The following is a 15708-nucleotide window of genomic DNA, read 5'->3' as shown; positions in this document are numbered from 1 at the left end:
GGAGTGGTCAATTCTTAAAGGAACATGCACTTTTGGTATCTACTGCACAGATATTTTACCCAGAATTCATCAGGAAATAGCCCAAGGGAGGTGTGGTTTTAGGTCTGAAATGTCTCTAAGTCAACCAGGGGTCAGGGCTGGCTCAGAAAAACCAGGTTGTTCTCATCAATGTCTTGTTAGACAAGATAAATGTAAGGGAGTATAGGTATGTCCAAGCCTAGGATACATGATTGGTCAGTGAGTAGTAAATGTCCTATGTTATGACCTAGTGCACAGCCTGTTAAGCCAGTACACAACTGGTTCAAACTAATGAGTTCTATAGGTGCATCTGGCTACTACAGCAGGAAGGGAGATAACAGCTGTTGCTAGGGCAGCCTGTATCCTTGGGCTGGGGAGAAACTGCCTGAGATAGTATTTTGAGGCTAGGGAGAAATGTGATTTTAGAATTGGGGCCCAAGTACCTGCAACCAAGCACCCCATCAGAGCCCCGTGGAATTTAAGGGAATATCTCATCCCTATGGCAAACCATTTCTGTGTGTTCTTCGTTAGGAGGAGCCAGACCTAGTTGGGGGGGGGGGGGCAGGGTTCAGGGTATGGCATTGGCAGAGTGGCTGGATTCCCCATATTGCCTACACAGTGGCCTGAACAGCAATTGTCTACCACAGAGACCCAAATCTACTTGACAGGGCAAGAGGGACCTTGAGAAAGAAGTTTTTTCTCTTCTTTGTGAACATCTAACACTCTCCCAAATATAAAGACAAGCCTTAGATTCAATAATGAGGACTTTGGAAGGAAGATGTCTAGCTTTTTGGTCACTGAAGCAAAAAACTCAACAATGATCCTTTGCTTTTCAGGCAACATCAGCTCCTGCAAAACAGGCTACAAGAAAAGGTATGTATGAAAAAATGTTTGGAGAAAACAAGGTGGCAATTTGATTTTCTGTTGGGTTATACTGTAAAAAGTGAAGCAGCAGATCACCTCATTCATGACAGTCATTTAGTCTCCCCTCTATCCAGATGTTACTCAAGTTTCTCTCCCTCTGTTCAGAACAACTCTTGCTGCTGGAAAGAGATGAAGTTTGTTTGCAGAGGACCAATATCATGTTAGGAAAGAGATATGCCACTTCTTAAGAGAAGCCATGGGGACTCTAGGAAGGTTTAAGGGACCTGACAGCCATCAGATGTCCAAAGCACACCCTGACCTCATGCCAGGAAGCTAACATCTTTGCAGACTATAACAGCTCCTTGGTATCCGATGCTCAGCCTATCCTGGAGAATTCCCTGACAAATAGGCCACAATGCCTGGGTCTACTCCGATCTCAAGTTTCAGAGGGATATGGGCAAGATTGTCCAGAAAAGGCAACATCTAATAGTGGAAAGATAATGTTAGATTTGGAGCCACAAGATCTGGGTTCCAGGCCCATCTCCGCCATGTCTGTGTTATGTCACTAGGTAGGCTGTTAACCTAGACTCTTGAAGCCTCAGTCTGAAATTTAGGAATCATGATACTTCTATTACCCATCACCCAACACTGTTGGGAGGAAATAATTTTGTAAACTTTAACACTCTCTATAAATGTAAGCTATTGTTGCTTGAAGTTGGGACTGGGATCAGGAAATGCCAAGTAGCCTCATGTTATGAGCCCTAAATCCTGAGTCAGGAAAGAGAAAGAGAGACAAGGGAGCAGCATCCATTCTGACATCTTTACAGACCCATCCCACGCCCCACCCACACACACCTGATATAAACACACAAGACATCCTTACACAATGACAGATGCTGGTGCCAAAAGCTTAGTTTTTATCTTTAAGGAAATACAAAGCCATCATATTTCATAATGGCAGTCAGTGGGAAAAGAGAATTCTTATTTTTCAAATTTCACTTCACCCACAACTTTTTAGGAATATGTCTGTTTCATATTGCTTTCTGTATAGCCAGTCTGAGAACCTCAGTGTAGGTCTGCCCTCTGTTGCCTCTGGAATTTAGAAAACAAGATTATCTTTAATTCCCCAGGTCTGGTAAGGGGAGATTCCTATAACCATCTGGCTTTCTCCATGCACTTTGCAGATTTACCTCTAGGAATGTTCCTTTTAGAGTATAGTCATACAAGACAAGTACATTGGCCCACACAGTTCTTCCATACACAATAACATCCAGCAGCACAGCAGATGATAAAATATCCTGGGAGCTTTTGGTTCAGAGCCAAATCACATGACCCTATTGTAGGCTACTAATAATAACTGCTATGTGCCAATTTAAGATTTACATGATGCTTCCATCCATTAGCTCATTTGGTCTTTAAAAACACCCTGTGAAGTCTATATCATAAATACTGTTATCCACACTTTACAGGTGAAGAAATTGGGGCCTGGGGAGGTGAACTCCATGCATGGGCTTTAGATTCTTTCCTGAAGTTTATCTCTCTGCTATCATCCATAGTCAAAGTAAGCCATGTACAACAAGACTCTCTCAGGCACCCACTCTCCCCACTGTTATTTGACCAGGAATGCTAGCAAAAGCAATAAGGTAAAAGAAGGAAATCAAAGGCTTAATGTTAGGCGAAGAGGAGACAAAATGATTCCTCTTTGATGATGACATGATACTTAAAAATCCTAGGAAATCAGTAAAGAAACTGGTTGAGGCAATTAATAGCTTCAGCAAAGTTGCCAGCTACAAAATAAGCCTGCAAAACCCAACGATATTTCTATGTAATAACAAAATCCGGGAGGAAATAATAGAAAGGAAAGTTGCATTCCAAATAACTACAAAATGCCTGGAAGATTTGGGAGCCTTAAAAACACTCCCCCAAAATGGGCTTTTCAGCATCAGGACTTATGAAAATCAAAAATATATGCAGGTAGGTGAGTATAGGTCTGTAGAGCAGAGAAAGAATTTGGTGTCATCCAGCTGAGAAATTTATTTTCTCTTGGAATTCCTTGGTTCTAGGTGCCCCTGTTCAACTACCCAAATCCAGACTGGAACTTTCTTTGCCTTAATAATCAAGCAGTCTATATTTTATTTTTATTCTGCCCCCACTTCTATAGCTGGGCCACAGTGAGCTGAGTCCCCCTGGCCACTGAGCAAGCATGTTCTCCCAACTGCAGCCCAGACTAAATGAACAGAAGAGGACCAGGAAGGGTCCTAGTCCCCAACTTCTACCAACCTAATTTTCTATTCTCACGAACTACCTTTTATTTGGAAAACTTAGGCTGCCTTTTTGATCTGTTGTTTGACCCAGAGGCATCCAGGCTTGTTCAGATCCATCTACAGGTGCATAGGACTAGAGATCTAGATACAGATGTGGACGTATAGGGTATACATGTATAAGTACATGTGTATTTAAGCAAATATATATAATTCTACATATACAGATACATATGAGTGGATGTATGCTGAACGACTTGGTACAGGCAAGCAGAAGGATGCCAGGCACCTGACTGCAGAGGCCACAGAGTCACACATCTAGGCCCTCCTGTCTTACCTCAGCCAGACAGGCTCTTAACTACAAGTCACCTGACCACATGGGACCTCTCCATGATGGCAGGAAGCCTCCTCAATATGCTAGAATATATAAGTTGAAAAGAAATGTCCTCCTTATTCATACTTTCAAGGGAAGTTTGGATTGTAGCTTTAAGAGGCATTGCCCAGGCTTCTTTGCCCTGCTTTCTTGCCAAGCCCTTTTTGTTAAACCACAGCAGAGAAACCAAATTCATTAGAAACCCTATTCTTTTGCCTTTAAAATGACTGAGTCAAAAAAAAAATCAAGTCTTTTACCCAGAAGAGTGAAAAAACTCAGATTTCTTATAGGTCTGGAGATGGAAGAGCTTTATTTCTTCTTATACACAGTATCCCAAAGGTTGTAGTAGAGTTTTAAGCTTTAAGATTTAAAAGTTTAAAACTGCACTAAGACTTTTGGGACACCATGTATAATAACAGTTCTAATAATAGTTAGCATTTATATAGCATTTTAAGGTTTACAAAACACAACAAATATTATCTCATTTTTCCTCACAACAGATCTGATAGGTGCTGCTATTATTCTCATCTTAAAAATGACCACACTGAGGCAGATAGAGGTCAAATGATTTGCCCATGACCATACTAATGAATAAGTGAGGCCATACTTGAACTCAGGTCTTCCTGACTCCAGGTCTAATGCTTTATCTGCTGTGTCACCAACAACATTATAATGCAAAAGTATGATTCGGTAAACATTATGTTTACTTGGCTAATAATAGTGTTCAGTAATTTCACCTGTTTGAGTACTCCCTTCACTCATACACTTTACAGCTTTCTCACACTTCAGTAGATGGTTTCCTGAGTTGCTTGTAGCCCAAATATATCATTGAGTAGTTGATCTCTTGGTGATGAGGGTCTCTGAACTTGGTCAGCCTGGTCCATGGGCAGCAGCCATGCAGTCCATCGCTAGCCAGTACTTGAAACCTTCCAGCTCAGTAGGCCCTATCTGCTGTTATGGTCTTGGAGGACCCAGGGTTACCTCTGAACCAAGAAGGAAGACTTTGGTGGAGACATTTTAGCTAATGATCATATTTATATGGCACCTCTAAGTTTACAAAGTGTTTTTGCATGTCATTTATTTTGAGCCCTACAACAACCCTGCAAAGTGGATGGCTCAAGTATTATCATCCCCATCTTGAAAATAAGGAAACTAAGGTTCAGTGAAGTTACCCAACTAGTAGAAGGCAGAGCCAGAACTCAGACCCAGGTTATCAGACTCTCAAGTTCAGTAGTCTTTCCACTATGCCACTGAATAGAAATCATAGATTATATAAGAGAGATTCATTTTAGAAAATGGAAGTAGAGCTAACTTAAGTCCAGGCTCCAGAGTTCCTCTCCCATGATTCTCTTCACACTGAATCCTTTTCTAAACTGTGAATTTATTCTAGCTTCCTCTAGCGTACCTTGTGTGATGAGGAGTGTGCAAGGTAAGTCACTTTGTACACATGAAGCCCATGAATGTTTTAATTCTCTGTCCATCCCTATCTGCTTTCTTTGCAGATATCTGCTGAAGAATTAAATACCATACTTCAAAATGTAATGACCTGGGTTGTAGCTACAGTGACCAGTATTTTGTATCCAGCCATCACAATGTATGAAGAAAGGTTGCGTACAAATATATACCCGTTATCTGATGATTCGGTTCTCTCTTCGGGTAGCTCAAGTTTCTGTAGTACTTGCAGTGACGAGTTTGCATATAGAGCTTATTCTGCAGCCGCAGCTAAAAAGATCAGTTATACAGATGTCACCTCAAAGACAGTACAATTGCCTACCGTGCCAGAAGGGCAGCCTGTGGTAACAAAAATATCAAGACCTACCCAAATTGAAACCACCATCTTGAAAGGAACATATAACAGTAAGGCACAAACTGTAACTCAGTTTAATTATAACCAGATGGGAATGAGCTATGATGCCCCCAAGACAAAGATCTGTAAGTCTGACAGTCAACTTTTATCTCCAGTTGAAGCAAGTGAGAAGAAGGATGCTACTACAGAAACAGAAGAATTACCTGCTGATTCCCCAGAAGAAAAAGAAAAACCTATGACTGAGATGAAGGAGTTAAAAAATGTTTTTGTTAATTTTAAATGTCACCTAAAAGAAGAAACGGAACTGATTTTGGAAAACATTTTTCAAGAAATACTATCTGATTTAGCTCAAGCCATTCCCTCTCTCTCTGCCGTTACTGCTGAAGTTTTTGTTGACCATCTTGAAACTGGCAAGGAGAGTGTGCTCTCCACAGTGGATGTCGGCTCAGCAGCGGCAGATATAGTTGAAAATATGCTTGATAAGCTGCAGTCTGCAGTTGAAAAAAAATGCATTGAAATCTTTTCACAAGAAGACCTGTCAGTCACCTTCAAGCCAGGTTTATCTCCCAGTAAGGAACATTTTGTTAGCAAAGCAGATCAAGCAATGGTCTCTGGTTCTCTGGAACCAATGTGCGACATTGCAGAGGACATGGTGCATGTTATTTTAGAAAAGTTGATGACATTTGCAGCTTCCAAGAAAAGTGATTTGTCTCAGAAAAAAGAAACAAAAGCAACAGAAGTTACTGTTGAGAAACAACATGTTGAAAAATCACCCAAAAACTATAATGAAGCATCTACCCAAGTCAGTACTAGCACAGTGACCATGCCTATGCCCTTTCCTATGCCCATGCCCATGTCTATGCCTACGCCAACACCTACGCCTACGCCTACACCTACACCTATGGCTACACCTATGCCCAAGCCCATGCCTATGCCCATGCCCATGCCTGTGCCCATGCCTATGCCTAGGCCTAGGCCTAGGCCTAGGCCTGTGCCTGTTCATAGTACTGAATCTGATGTTGCTTGCGTAATCGTAAAAGAAGAAATCCATAACTTAGTGTCAAACATTTTTTCACAGTCTTCTGTGGTTGGTTATGTTGAAGAAGCAATCGGCACCATACTGGGTTATATACAAACTGAACTTGACAATGAAAGACTAATTGCATCTGAGGAAACCGTAATAGTCTTGCAGCTACTTGATGATATCTTCACTGAAATGAATGAGGAAGAAGAAGAAGAAGAAGAAGAAGAAGAAGAAGAAGAAGAGGAAGAAGAAGAGGAAGTAGAAAAAGAAGTGCAAGTAGATATTTGTCAAAGTAAACATCCCAGACTGAAAAGCCCTAGTCTTCTTAAGGAAGAATACAGGCTCACAGGCACAACAAAGGTTTGTCCTAGGTTTGGAAAACCACTTCCACCTGTTAATGTTCCTGGCATGGTCTTTTATTCAGAAGATGATAATGAAGAAATAGACAAAATGGTGGAAAGTGTCCTTTCATCATCTTTCAAAGATCAGAAAGCACTATTGCGAGAACAGGCTATGAAAGAACAGTTTAAGAGGGAAGTGACTGGTCTTAGACGCAAGAGAAAAGTCAAATCACCAACAAAGCCTGCTTCCCATAGCAGAGGAGCATTTCATGAGTGGGGAGTGCCATCTGAATTACAAACTTCTTCAAGTGAAGACAAGCTTTCAGAAGAAGTAAAGCCAAAAAAACAAATGTTAGGTTTTAGCCAGGATGAAAAATATCAAATAAAGAAAGCATCAGAGAATATTGTTACAGACATTTTAACTGACATGCTCAGAGAAATGATAACCATGACCCCTAGTCAGATGAGCTTTACAGATGTTAATGAAACTTCATCTTTTGACTCTGAAATGCCTCATGGATTGTCCCCTGAAGAATGGATGGACCAAGTTAGGAATGAGATGTTCTCAACATCAGAAATCAATGTAGTGGCTAATGACATGACAGATGCAGTGTTAAAAATACTTCATACAGCTTCATCATGTCAAATTTCAGATGCTAAAAAAGATTCCAGTACTACCTTACTTTATCGGTCCTCCATAGATGCTCCAGATACTCCCCCTGAGATCAAAGATATATATCAAATTCATCAGCTTGCCCCATTGGTGCCCAAAGAGCCATTGAAAATATGGTTTGAGAGTGAAAAGAAGATGAAATCTCTGTTCAATATAGAGCAAGCACAACCTCCCTGGCTTGAATCTCCAGCAAGTGAAGAGGCACCCGAAGCTGATAATGTTAGTGACGAGATCATCCGCACAATCTTTAAAAAGCTGAAATTATTTGTTTTTCCAAAATTGCAAAAGTGCTTTAGGCCACGGTGCTATGAAACAACTTCAATTTTCCGGAGACCTTCAAGCAAAGACCAAACACTTGCCCCTTCACGCTCAAAACTGTCTTCACCCTCAAAACTTCGATCACAACTTAGTGCTTATACAACCAAAGTTGTGAATATTGTTTTAGGTGCTATTCGCAGTCAATTGGAAGTCTATAAGAAGAAAAAAAATGCCAGGGAGCCTAAGCCCTCAATAACCTTTGTAGAGGAAGATGATTTTCCTCTTTCTGATAAAGAACTGGAATCTGTTGTATCAAATCTCAATGATGAAGTTATGGCAAGTTCATTGGTAACATGCATTTGTGAGATGTTATCTGGTAGAAGTACTGATAAAAACGATCCTGTCTTCCCATCACACATGTCAATGCCTGGTACTTTTGTTGAAACTGATTATATTGATGTACAAAGAAGATCAACAAGTGGGCAATATAAAAAGCCAATTTCCTGTCAGTCCTCTAATGTTCAAGTGAAGGTTCCTTTTCAATCTCAAAAATGTCCAGTTATCCCTTGTGTTCTACATAGTGTATTTAGTGGGAAGAATGTCAACGAGGCAGCCAGATCTCAAGTGTTAGAAAGAATTGGTAATACATTATTTGAAATGTTGAACAAAATGATGGGAGAACCTCTGCTCCCTAGTTTGAGTCATTTATCTGTTCATGAAGAATGTGCCGATGAGAGTTTGAGAGCAACTCCAGCATTGCATTCTAATATTCAAGTAGTTTCTAATGTCATTCTTGAAGACATCCTTGAAAAATTATGTTCTGAGATGGATCACAAACCCCCCAATTCTGAAAGTAGGAAAATCTCAGATGATCTAGATGAGGACAGCCTATATCCTACTGTAGTGGTGGAGGAAGTGGCGAAGTGCACAGATGTAATGTCTTATATGGTACCTGATAGTATCCAGGAAGACAGTAATGAGGAGTCTAGCCATAAGATGAAAGATGCTGATCCTTCTCAGAGAGCGAGTGTTCCAGGATTCCACAGAACTAATCTAAAAATGGTGGCTTCAGACATTCTTCAAACTGTTTTTAATAAATTAGAGGGCTTTGCCAATTTAAATTTGTGTTCTAGAGGTAGTAGTGAAAACCATGGCGAATTGTCACCACAAGCCAGTACATCAACCAAAGTGGAAACTCATGATGATCATCTGCAATCCACTCTACAGATAAATGCCAAAAAGGTATCAAGTGCCATTTTGAAGGCTATTCAGGTAGAACTAAATGGAAACCCATTGGATTCTGAGACAAAAGTAAGTAATCCAACTCAAGAAAAAGTGGTGATCAAAAATCTGGTCAATTTAATTTTAGATGCTGTGTCTCCAGGAATATTTCAACAACCTGAGTCTGAAGAGAGAGATATTGAATATTACCGATATAAGCCAGTCTATGGCAATTTTCTTCCTGGAGGTGCTGAATCAGATGCATTTTTGGAAGACTCTGAACAAGCAGAGGAACAGGGAGAGCCATCAGGTGATGAGGATAAGAAGGATACTGTTAAACAACGCATTTTAGAAAAAACCTTTAAAAAGATTGAGGTGGAACTGAAAGAACCACACAAGTCACCCGTAATGCCAATCATACGAAATGTTTTAAATGAAATTTTCCAGAATGCTTTAGTTAACCAACTCAATGTACTTCCTTTCTCCCATTCCCCTTTGTGTGGTATTTCTCACTCTGCAGAGCAACCTGTCACTAAAACATTCATTCAATTCATGGATAAAACTATGGGCACTTTGGTGTCTGAAGCAGATGTAACTATTGTTGCAGATGACATTGTTAAGACTGTATTTCAAAAGCTTTACTCTGCCGCCAGGGCAGAAAGAAATGCAAACAAAAGTAGGTATAAAACCATCACATTTTCAGCCAATGCTCCTTTTCATGAACAAAGTAATCAAAGAAAGACATCTGTGTATCCGACAGCACTGAATAGAGAATCACATCAGCTACATTCCTCCTCCAATGTTGAGAGACTGACTAAGGTCAAAGTAGTTGAAGATATTGTACAAACAGTCATAAGCAATTTGGAATCTTTTGCTACTTCTAAAGTCAAATCCCTCTTTTATCCTCCAGTTAGCCTTACCATCTCAAGGGCTTTACCTACACCTCAACAACCTACTTCATTAAGCAAAGAGTTATTACCTACAAAAGAAGTCCATTCTCCCACTGAGGAAATTTCCTATCCTTCAGTGGATCGTAGCAGACCAGAAAATATGACCTCAGCATGTCAACTGTCTGTTTCTAAACTAAATAAATATGCAACAGAAGTGGCCAGGAAAATATTGCAAGGAATCAAACAAGAGCTAGACAAAGGATCAGAAAGTCACGTGGTAACTCATAACATTGTCATGTCTGAAAATATTGCAAGTCAGGTTGTTAATACTGTTTTAGATATTGTATCTACCAAAGGCAAATCTGATAAAAACAAACTGGAGAAAGATAATAGTTCAGATCTTCAAGAAGGCATTGTAGAAAAACTATTTAATAAAACAGAATATCGAAAAGAACTTCAATTTCAAATACAAGGTATTGTTGAAAATATTTTAAGTGACATTTGTGAAAGAAAATTGGATCTGAATCATGTCCCACTTTCCCCAATCACTCTTCATCAAGATAATGTGGATGCTAAACATCTAACAGCAAGCCCTGAGATGGCAATTGAATATACAAATGACAGCAGCCCCAAATTTTCAATTCCTAAATCAGATGTTATCATGATTGCTAGTGATATGGTGAACATAGTGCTTCAGAACCTCAGTTCTGCTGTTATAGTTGGCAGAAATATAAAGGAGCCCATTTCGGCACATTTACCACTGAAGTCCCTTTGTGATGCAATTCCAAAAACAGAAGGTGAGCCTCCCACTCTTAGGGATATAACAGAAGAAAAAATAGGAAGTGGTCTTTCTGATGTAGGAAAGAAAAAGACCAAGGTTGTAAGGGTGAAATCTCCTCATGATGATGATGAGCAAATGCCAGTGGCAAAGGCAGACGATGCCAGTGAATCTCTTTTTGATCCATGTGACTATATTACTAAAAACATTCTGAATAGATTAGAATCTTTTGCCACAGAACGAGTAGATTCCTTAATCAGCAATGATTCACAGACTAAAGAAAAATCCTTTGTTGTCACTGAACTTTCTAGTCATCTACAGGATGAAGGTCACTTTCTTGCACCAGGCCAAGTCCAGTCAAATATGAAGACCTTGAAATTACCTACAACCAAAGCTTTTCTTGGCCAGAATATCAGAGATACTTCATTAGCTAGTTACAAAGAAAATACTATATCTACAAGTCAGCTGTCACAAACCAATCTTAGGGAGTATGCTGACATAATTGCTAGTACTGTATTAAAAATTATAAAACATGATTTAGACATAGAGATGCAAAAGATGTATTCTTATTCAAATAATGCTTTATTTCGAGAAAATATCATAGCGAGTGAAATTGTAAACAACCTATTAAAGATGTTTGGTGATAAAAGATCTTCAAAAGAAGGGTCGTCTTTCTCAAAGTTACAAGTAGCTATGCAAAATGAAATGCTATTGGAAGAAAGACAGGATAAAAGCACTGAAATATCTCTTCTTTCAAAACATCCCCTGAAACAAAGCTCACTGAGTTCTGAAAGTGAAAGTCAGAGAACAGTTTTGGAAGAAATATTTATGAGGAATGGTGAGTCCAGACAGGAAGAAACTGCCCCAGTATTCAGCACGGTTGAAGATGTTTTAAATAAGGTGAATCAACGAATAACGGAAACCATTAGCCATTTACCTCCTTTTAATGAACTCTCTCACCTTACATCTGAATCAAAAATGAAGACACCAAATGGGGCTCCCAAAAAATCTTTTCAGTCCAATATTAGTATTGTTGCAAATGACATAGTTGATAGTGTACTTGGCAAAATGTACTCTATTATCGCCACATCCATATATGAGAATGGTGAAACAGAGAGAGAAGTGGCTGCAACTGGCAGTAAAAATATATTGGTGGCAGAAACACCATGTTTCAGTGTGTCTAAACTGTCAGAAAAAAGGAGACCTTCTCAGGCCTTAATGCCTCAAACTTATCGTCATTCAAGTATTAAAAATATGTTGTTGGAAGACACTTTATTGCACTGCTCTCCATTGAGAGTGGGCGAAGATCTGGTGCAAATGGTTCTTAATAAGATCATATCTTTTGCTTCCTTGAACCTAGCGGAGTACTCTCCCTCTGATATCCCATGTGATGGTGTCCCATCTTCCGGGCAACATGTGGCTAAAGCCAGCCCCAAGACAGGTCTTAGGAGCAGTTTTAAAACAAGCTTGAAACTCAGCTCAGTGCATAAATGTAAGGCAAAATCCCAGGCAATATCTGGCAATTCTAAGGGAAAAGGGAAGGCCAGAATACCCATAGAAGAAAAAATAGCATTGAGAGGAAGTCGTTCCAAGTCTTTCCTTAGCCTTTCACATGTCTTATCGACAGGAGATGCCAAAACCTCCCCCATGCAAGCAAAGTTGCCTATATGTGAACTAAAAAACTATGCTAAAGATATAGTGAGTAACATCCTAGGAACCATTGTAAATGAATTCCAACAGGTGAAATGCAGTAAAATGATGATCAACATAGGAAGTTTACCAAATTCTGACCAAATCACAGCAGCAAGTGAACTGGTTAATACAGTTTTGCAAGGATTGTATTCCTCTGATTCAAATAACTCCACTTATCAGATTAAACCTGCACACTTGGAAGATGTCAAATTTCCAGAAAGGAAGATAGGTACAGAGTCTTTTTCCAAACCTCAAGCCTGTGTTTTCTTAGAGAATGTTTCTTCACAGCTAGAACAAATTTTTCCTAAAGAAGGTATTTTTAAGAAAATGTTTGATAGATGGCAAACAGATTCAAATGACATGGAAAATGGAAAATATAAGCTACTAATGGTTGCCGAAAATGTGTTGAGTGAAATCTTAATAAAAGTGAAAGAGTTAGAATGTTCCGTTTCCCTCCTGAAGATGCCCCCTATTGAGGCTTGTGAAAGCATTTTCTGTAATAATTTTAAAAGAACACCTGCTAGTGTTGATGATGCCAACGCACAAATTAATTTGTTTGGCAGAGAAATTGTTGAAATTCTGTTTGAAAAATTACAGTTATGTTTTTTGACTGAGATGCCAATTTCTGATAACAAGGAAATTCTAGCAAGAAAAAAAGAGCAGATTAATTCTAGGACTAAATATTTTTCCCCAACTGGACAGCTCTTAAGCAATGTACCTTTCTACAGTACAAAACTGAAGGATCAGACCTCTCTGAGTTCTAATAGCAGAATTGCTAGAGAGATTGTTGAGAATGTGTTACATACCTTGGAAGCATTTGTAGATTTGCAATTTAAACATATCTCTAAATATGAATTTTCTGAAATTTTGAAAATACCTATTGAAAATTTTTATCCTGCCCAACAGAGACCACTTAATAGGAGAATATTGCCAAAATTACAACCATTGAATGATATTCCTGATGAATCAAAGTTAAGTAGTATTATCACAAAGGAAAACATACAGAAAACACTTTTCCAGGTTCATTCGTTCCATTCACAACTGCGTGCTTATGCAATTAAAACTGTTAATGACATGCTAAGTATAATTAAGTGCAAGCTAGACAAAGAAATCAACCAAGTGGACCAATCTCCAATTAACATCTTAGAAGAAAACATGATAGCAAGTGAAATCATTAGTAACTTAATAGATCAGTGTGTTCATTTCAGTGATTCTGTGCTTGAAAATATACCTAAGGAAAGCCCAGTTAGAGGAGCTGAAAATACTTATACTGTTCACCGAGTTGAAGTGGCAGCTAGCATGAAAATGTCCAATAGCAAGTTAAAAGAAGTCACTATTCGGGAAAGCATTCCACCTTTTCAAGTGCCTGGTATGGTGATTTTTTCAGAGGAAGAACTAGGAAAATATAATAGGAATTCATCTAATCTTACCTCATATGCCAGATACTCTGCAGGAGACACTTCTAGAACTTCAAGCACAGTGGGCACACCTGAATCGGAACCAGGACCAAGTTCAAGTAGAAGAGAAGGGCAAAATAAACCCTCAAGAAGATGCGATTTTAACTATTTTGAACAAGATCCCATGCAACAAAAGAGTTCTCTTCCAGAAGGGAGTGTCTTACAAAAATTGTTCAAGAAAAACAGTGAACCTGATAATGTGGTATTGAAAGAAATTATGCCATTTGTGGGCCAGGTAGAGAATGAGGAGGAACCAAGAACATTTCACTGTGAGCAACTAAAACCAGATATTGAGTCAAAGATATTGAGACATACAACTGTTAGTCCACTAAAAATATGTCTTGCTGCTGAAAATATTGTCAATACTGTTCTGGCTTGTTCTGGCCTGGGGACTCAGGCACGTGAAATGGGGAGCAACGTAGAGACAATCAAACCATTTTTCTTATCAAAGTCACAATCGTTATCCACTCTTTCCTCACAATCTGTATATCAGGACGAGAGAAGTAATCTGCTTAGAACATGGGAAAAAAGACTCCAATCTGCCAAAGAAAAAGTATTAAAAGGCCTTGGAAAGGCAATATCTCATGGAATTAAAGATTATACTTTACTTGAAAAGTGGGAAAACAAAACATTTCCAAGGGCAGATAAAATAGAAACTTTGAAAACATTTGAAGTCATTACTTTTGCTGATTATGAACTAGGTCCATCTGAAATCAACCAGATAGCAAGACATATCACCACGTCTGTGGTCACACATTTCAAGAATCTCCAAAGTAAGTGACTAAAGAATCATGACCACATTAGGAAAAAAATAGTTAACCATCAATTTTTTTAAAATTACTTATTTAAGTACTTAGTATGTCCTAGGCATTGTGCTAAATGCTGGAGATACCCCCCCCCCCAAAGGCAAAAGCAACTCCTGCCCCCAAGGAGGTCACATTTTAATATGTAATTAGCCAGGTACATACATGTATAACTAGGTATAGAGGAGAGGGAAGATAATCTTAAGAGAGGAAGGTACTAGCAGCTGGTAGGACTGGGAAAGGCCTCTTGTAAAAAGTGGGATTTTAGCTGAGTCTCAAAGGAAGACAGGGAAACTAAAAAATGTAGGTGTATTCCTCCCTAGATTAGAAGAATATTCCAGGCATGAGAAGGATACCTCAAAGATACAGAAACTGAAGAAGGAATGTTATGTGTGAGGAACAGCAAGTAAGGCCAGTACAGCTGGTAATGGACAGTGGGAATGTGAGAGCAGAGGCAATCTGTTGGAAAAGATGTGAGGGAATGAGATCAAGGGTCTTTGTAGAGCAGTTAGTCTTGTCAAAGTGAACTGCCATCTCTACATCCAAGACTGGAATGAAGGAGATAGAGGGAATTATGGCTAAGTGATGTGAAATAAAGAGGAGAAAAGCTAGAGCTCTCAATGAATGGCCTAATTTTTCACTTAAGTATAAGGTGAGGTCCTCAGCTGAGATGGTAGGGAAGGGGTACCACTGGGAGACTTGAGGAGAAATGAGAAGTTTTAGAACAGCTACTATGGAAAGTAAAATGGTGAACTGGGGAGAAAAAGGACTGCCTTGCTGTAGTAAGGGCCTACTTGAAATTAGATAACATAAATTTGTAGCAAATAATAGATATAATTAGATAATATGAATTTTGTGTAATCAGCATAGTTTCATGATTTCTTCCAGCTCCATTTAGCAGCACATAAATATCAATGAAGGAGATAGATGGTAAAAAGAATTTGGGTTTGGGCTTAGGGTTTGGTGAGGCGTGATTAGCCATAGGAGATTCAAAGTAGAGAATAGCGTAGAGTTGAATTGGTCCACTGATGGGTTAGGGTAGGAAAGGGAGGAGAATGTAGCCAGTGTAGGGGTAATAGCCTGGGAAAGAACTAAAGGGTGGACGGATTGGATGTCATGATGAGGACGAAACAAGATTAGGGACTCTGAGGCACAGGAAAGATGGAATGATAAAGGATTATGATCAGGATTCACGAACATGGAAGTGGAACACTTGTGGCGATGGATCTAGGGTATCTTTTGAAGCTT

General features: G+C 39.2%; 2 protein-coding genes across 14 annotated transcripts in view; one reads left to right on the top strand and one right to left on the bottom strand.

Annotated features, from left to right (window-relative positions):
- LOC140515491 (uncharacterized) overlaps window positions 1-15708 on the bottom strand; it is a 497421-nt gene that overhangs the window by 382758 nt on the left and 98955 nt on the right. The window lies entirely within an intron of this gene.
- LOC140515484 (fibrous sheath-interacting protein 2-like) overlaps window positions 1-15708 on the top strand; it is a 100941-nt gene that overhangs the window by 51575 nt on the left and 33658 nt on the right. For all 5 annotated transcript variants that reach the window (XM_072626206.1, XM_072626205.1, XM_072626208.1 and 2 more), the window contains 2 exons: window positions 855-891; window positions 5019-14430. In XM_072626206.1, the coding sequence (XP_072482307.1) occupies window positions 855-891; window positions 5019-14430 (9449 nt within the window). The remainder of the gene's footprint in view (window positions 1-854; window positions 892-5018; window positions 14431-15708) is intronic.

Source organism: Notamacropus eugenii, chromosome X, assembly GCF_028372415.1.
Source record: "Notamacropus eugenii isolate mMacEug1 chromosome X, mMacEug1.pri_v2, whole genome shotgun sequence".
NCBI lineage: Eukaryota > Metazoa > Chordata > Mammalia > Diprotodontia > Macropodidae > Notamacropus > Notamacropus eugenii.
This window is presented reverse-complemented; position numbering and strand designations above follow the sequence as displayed.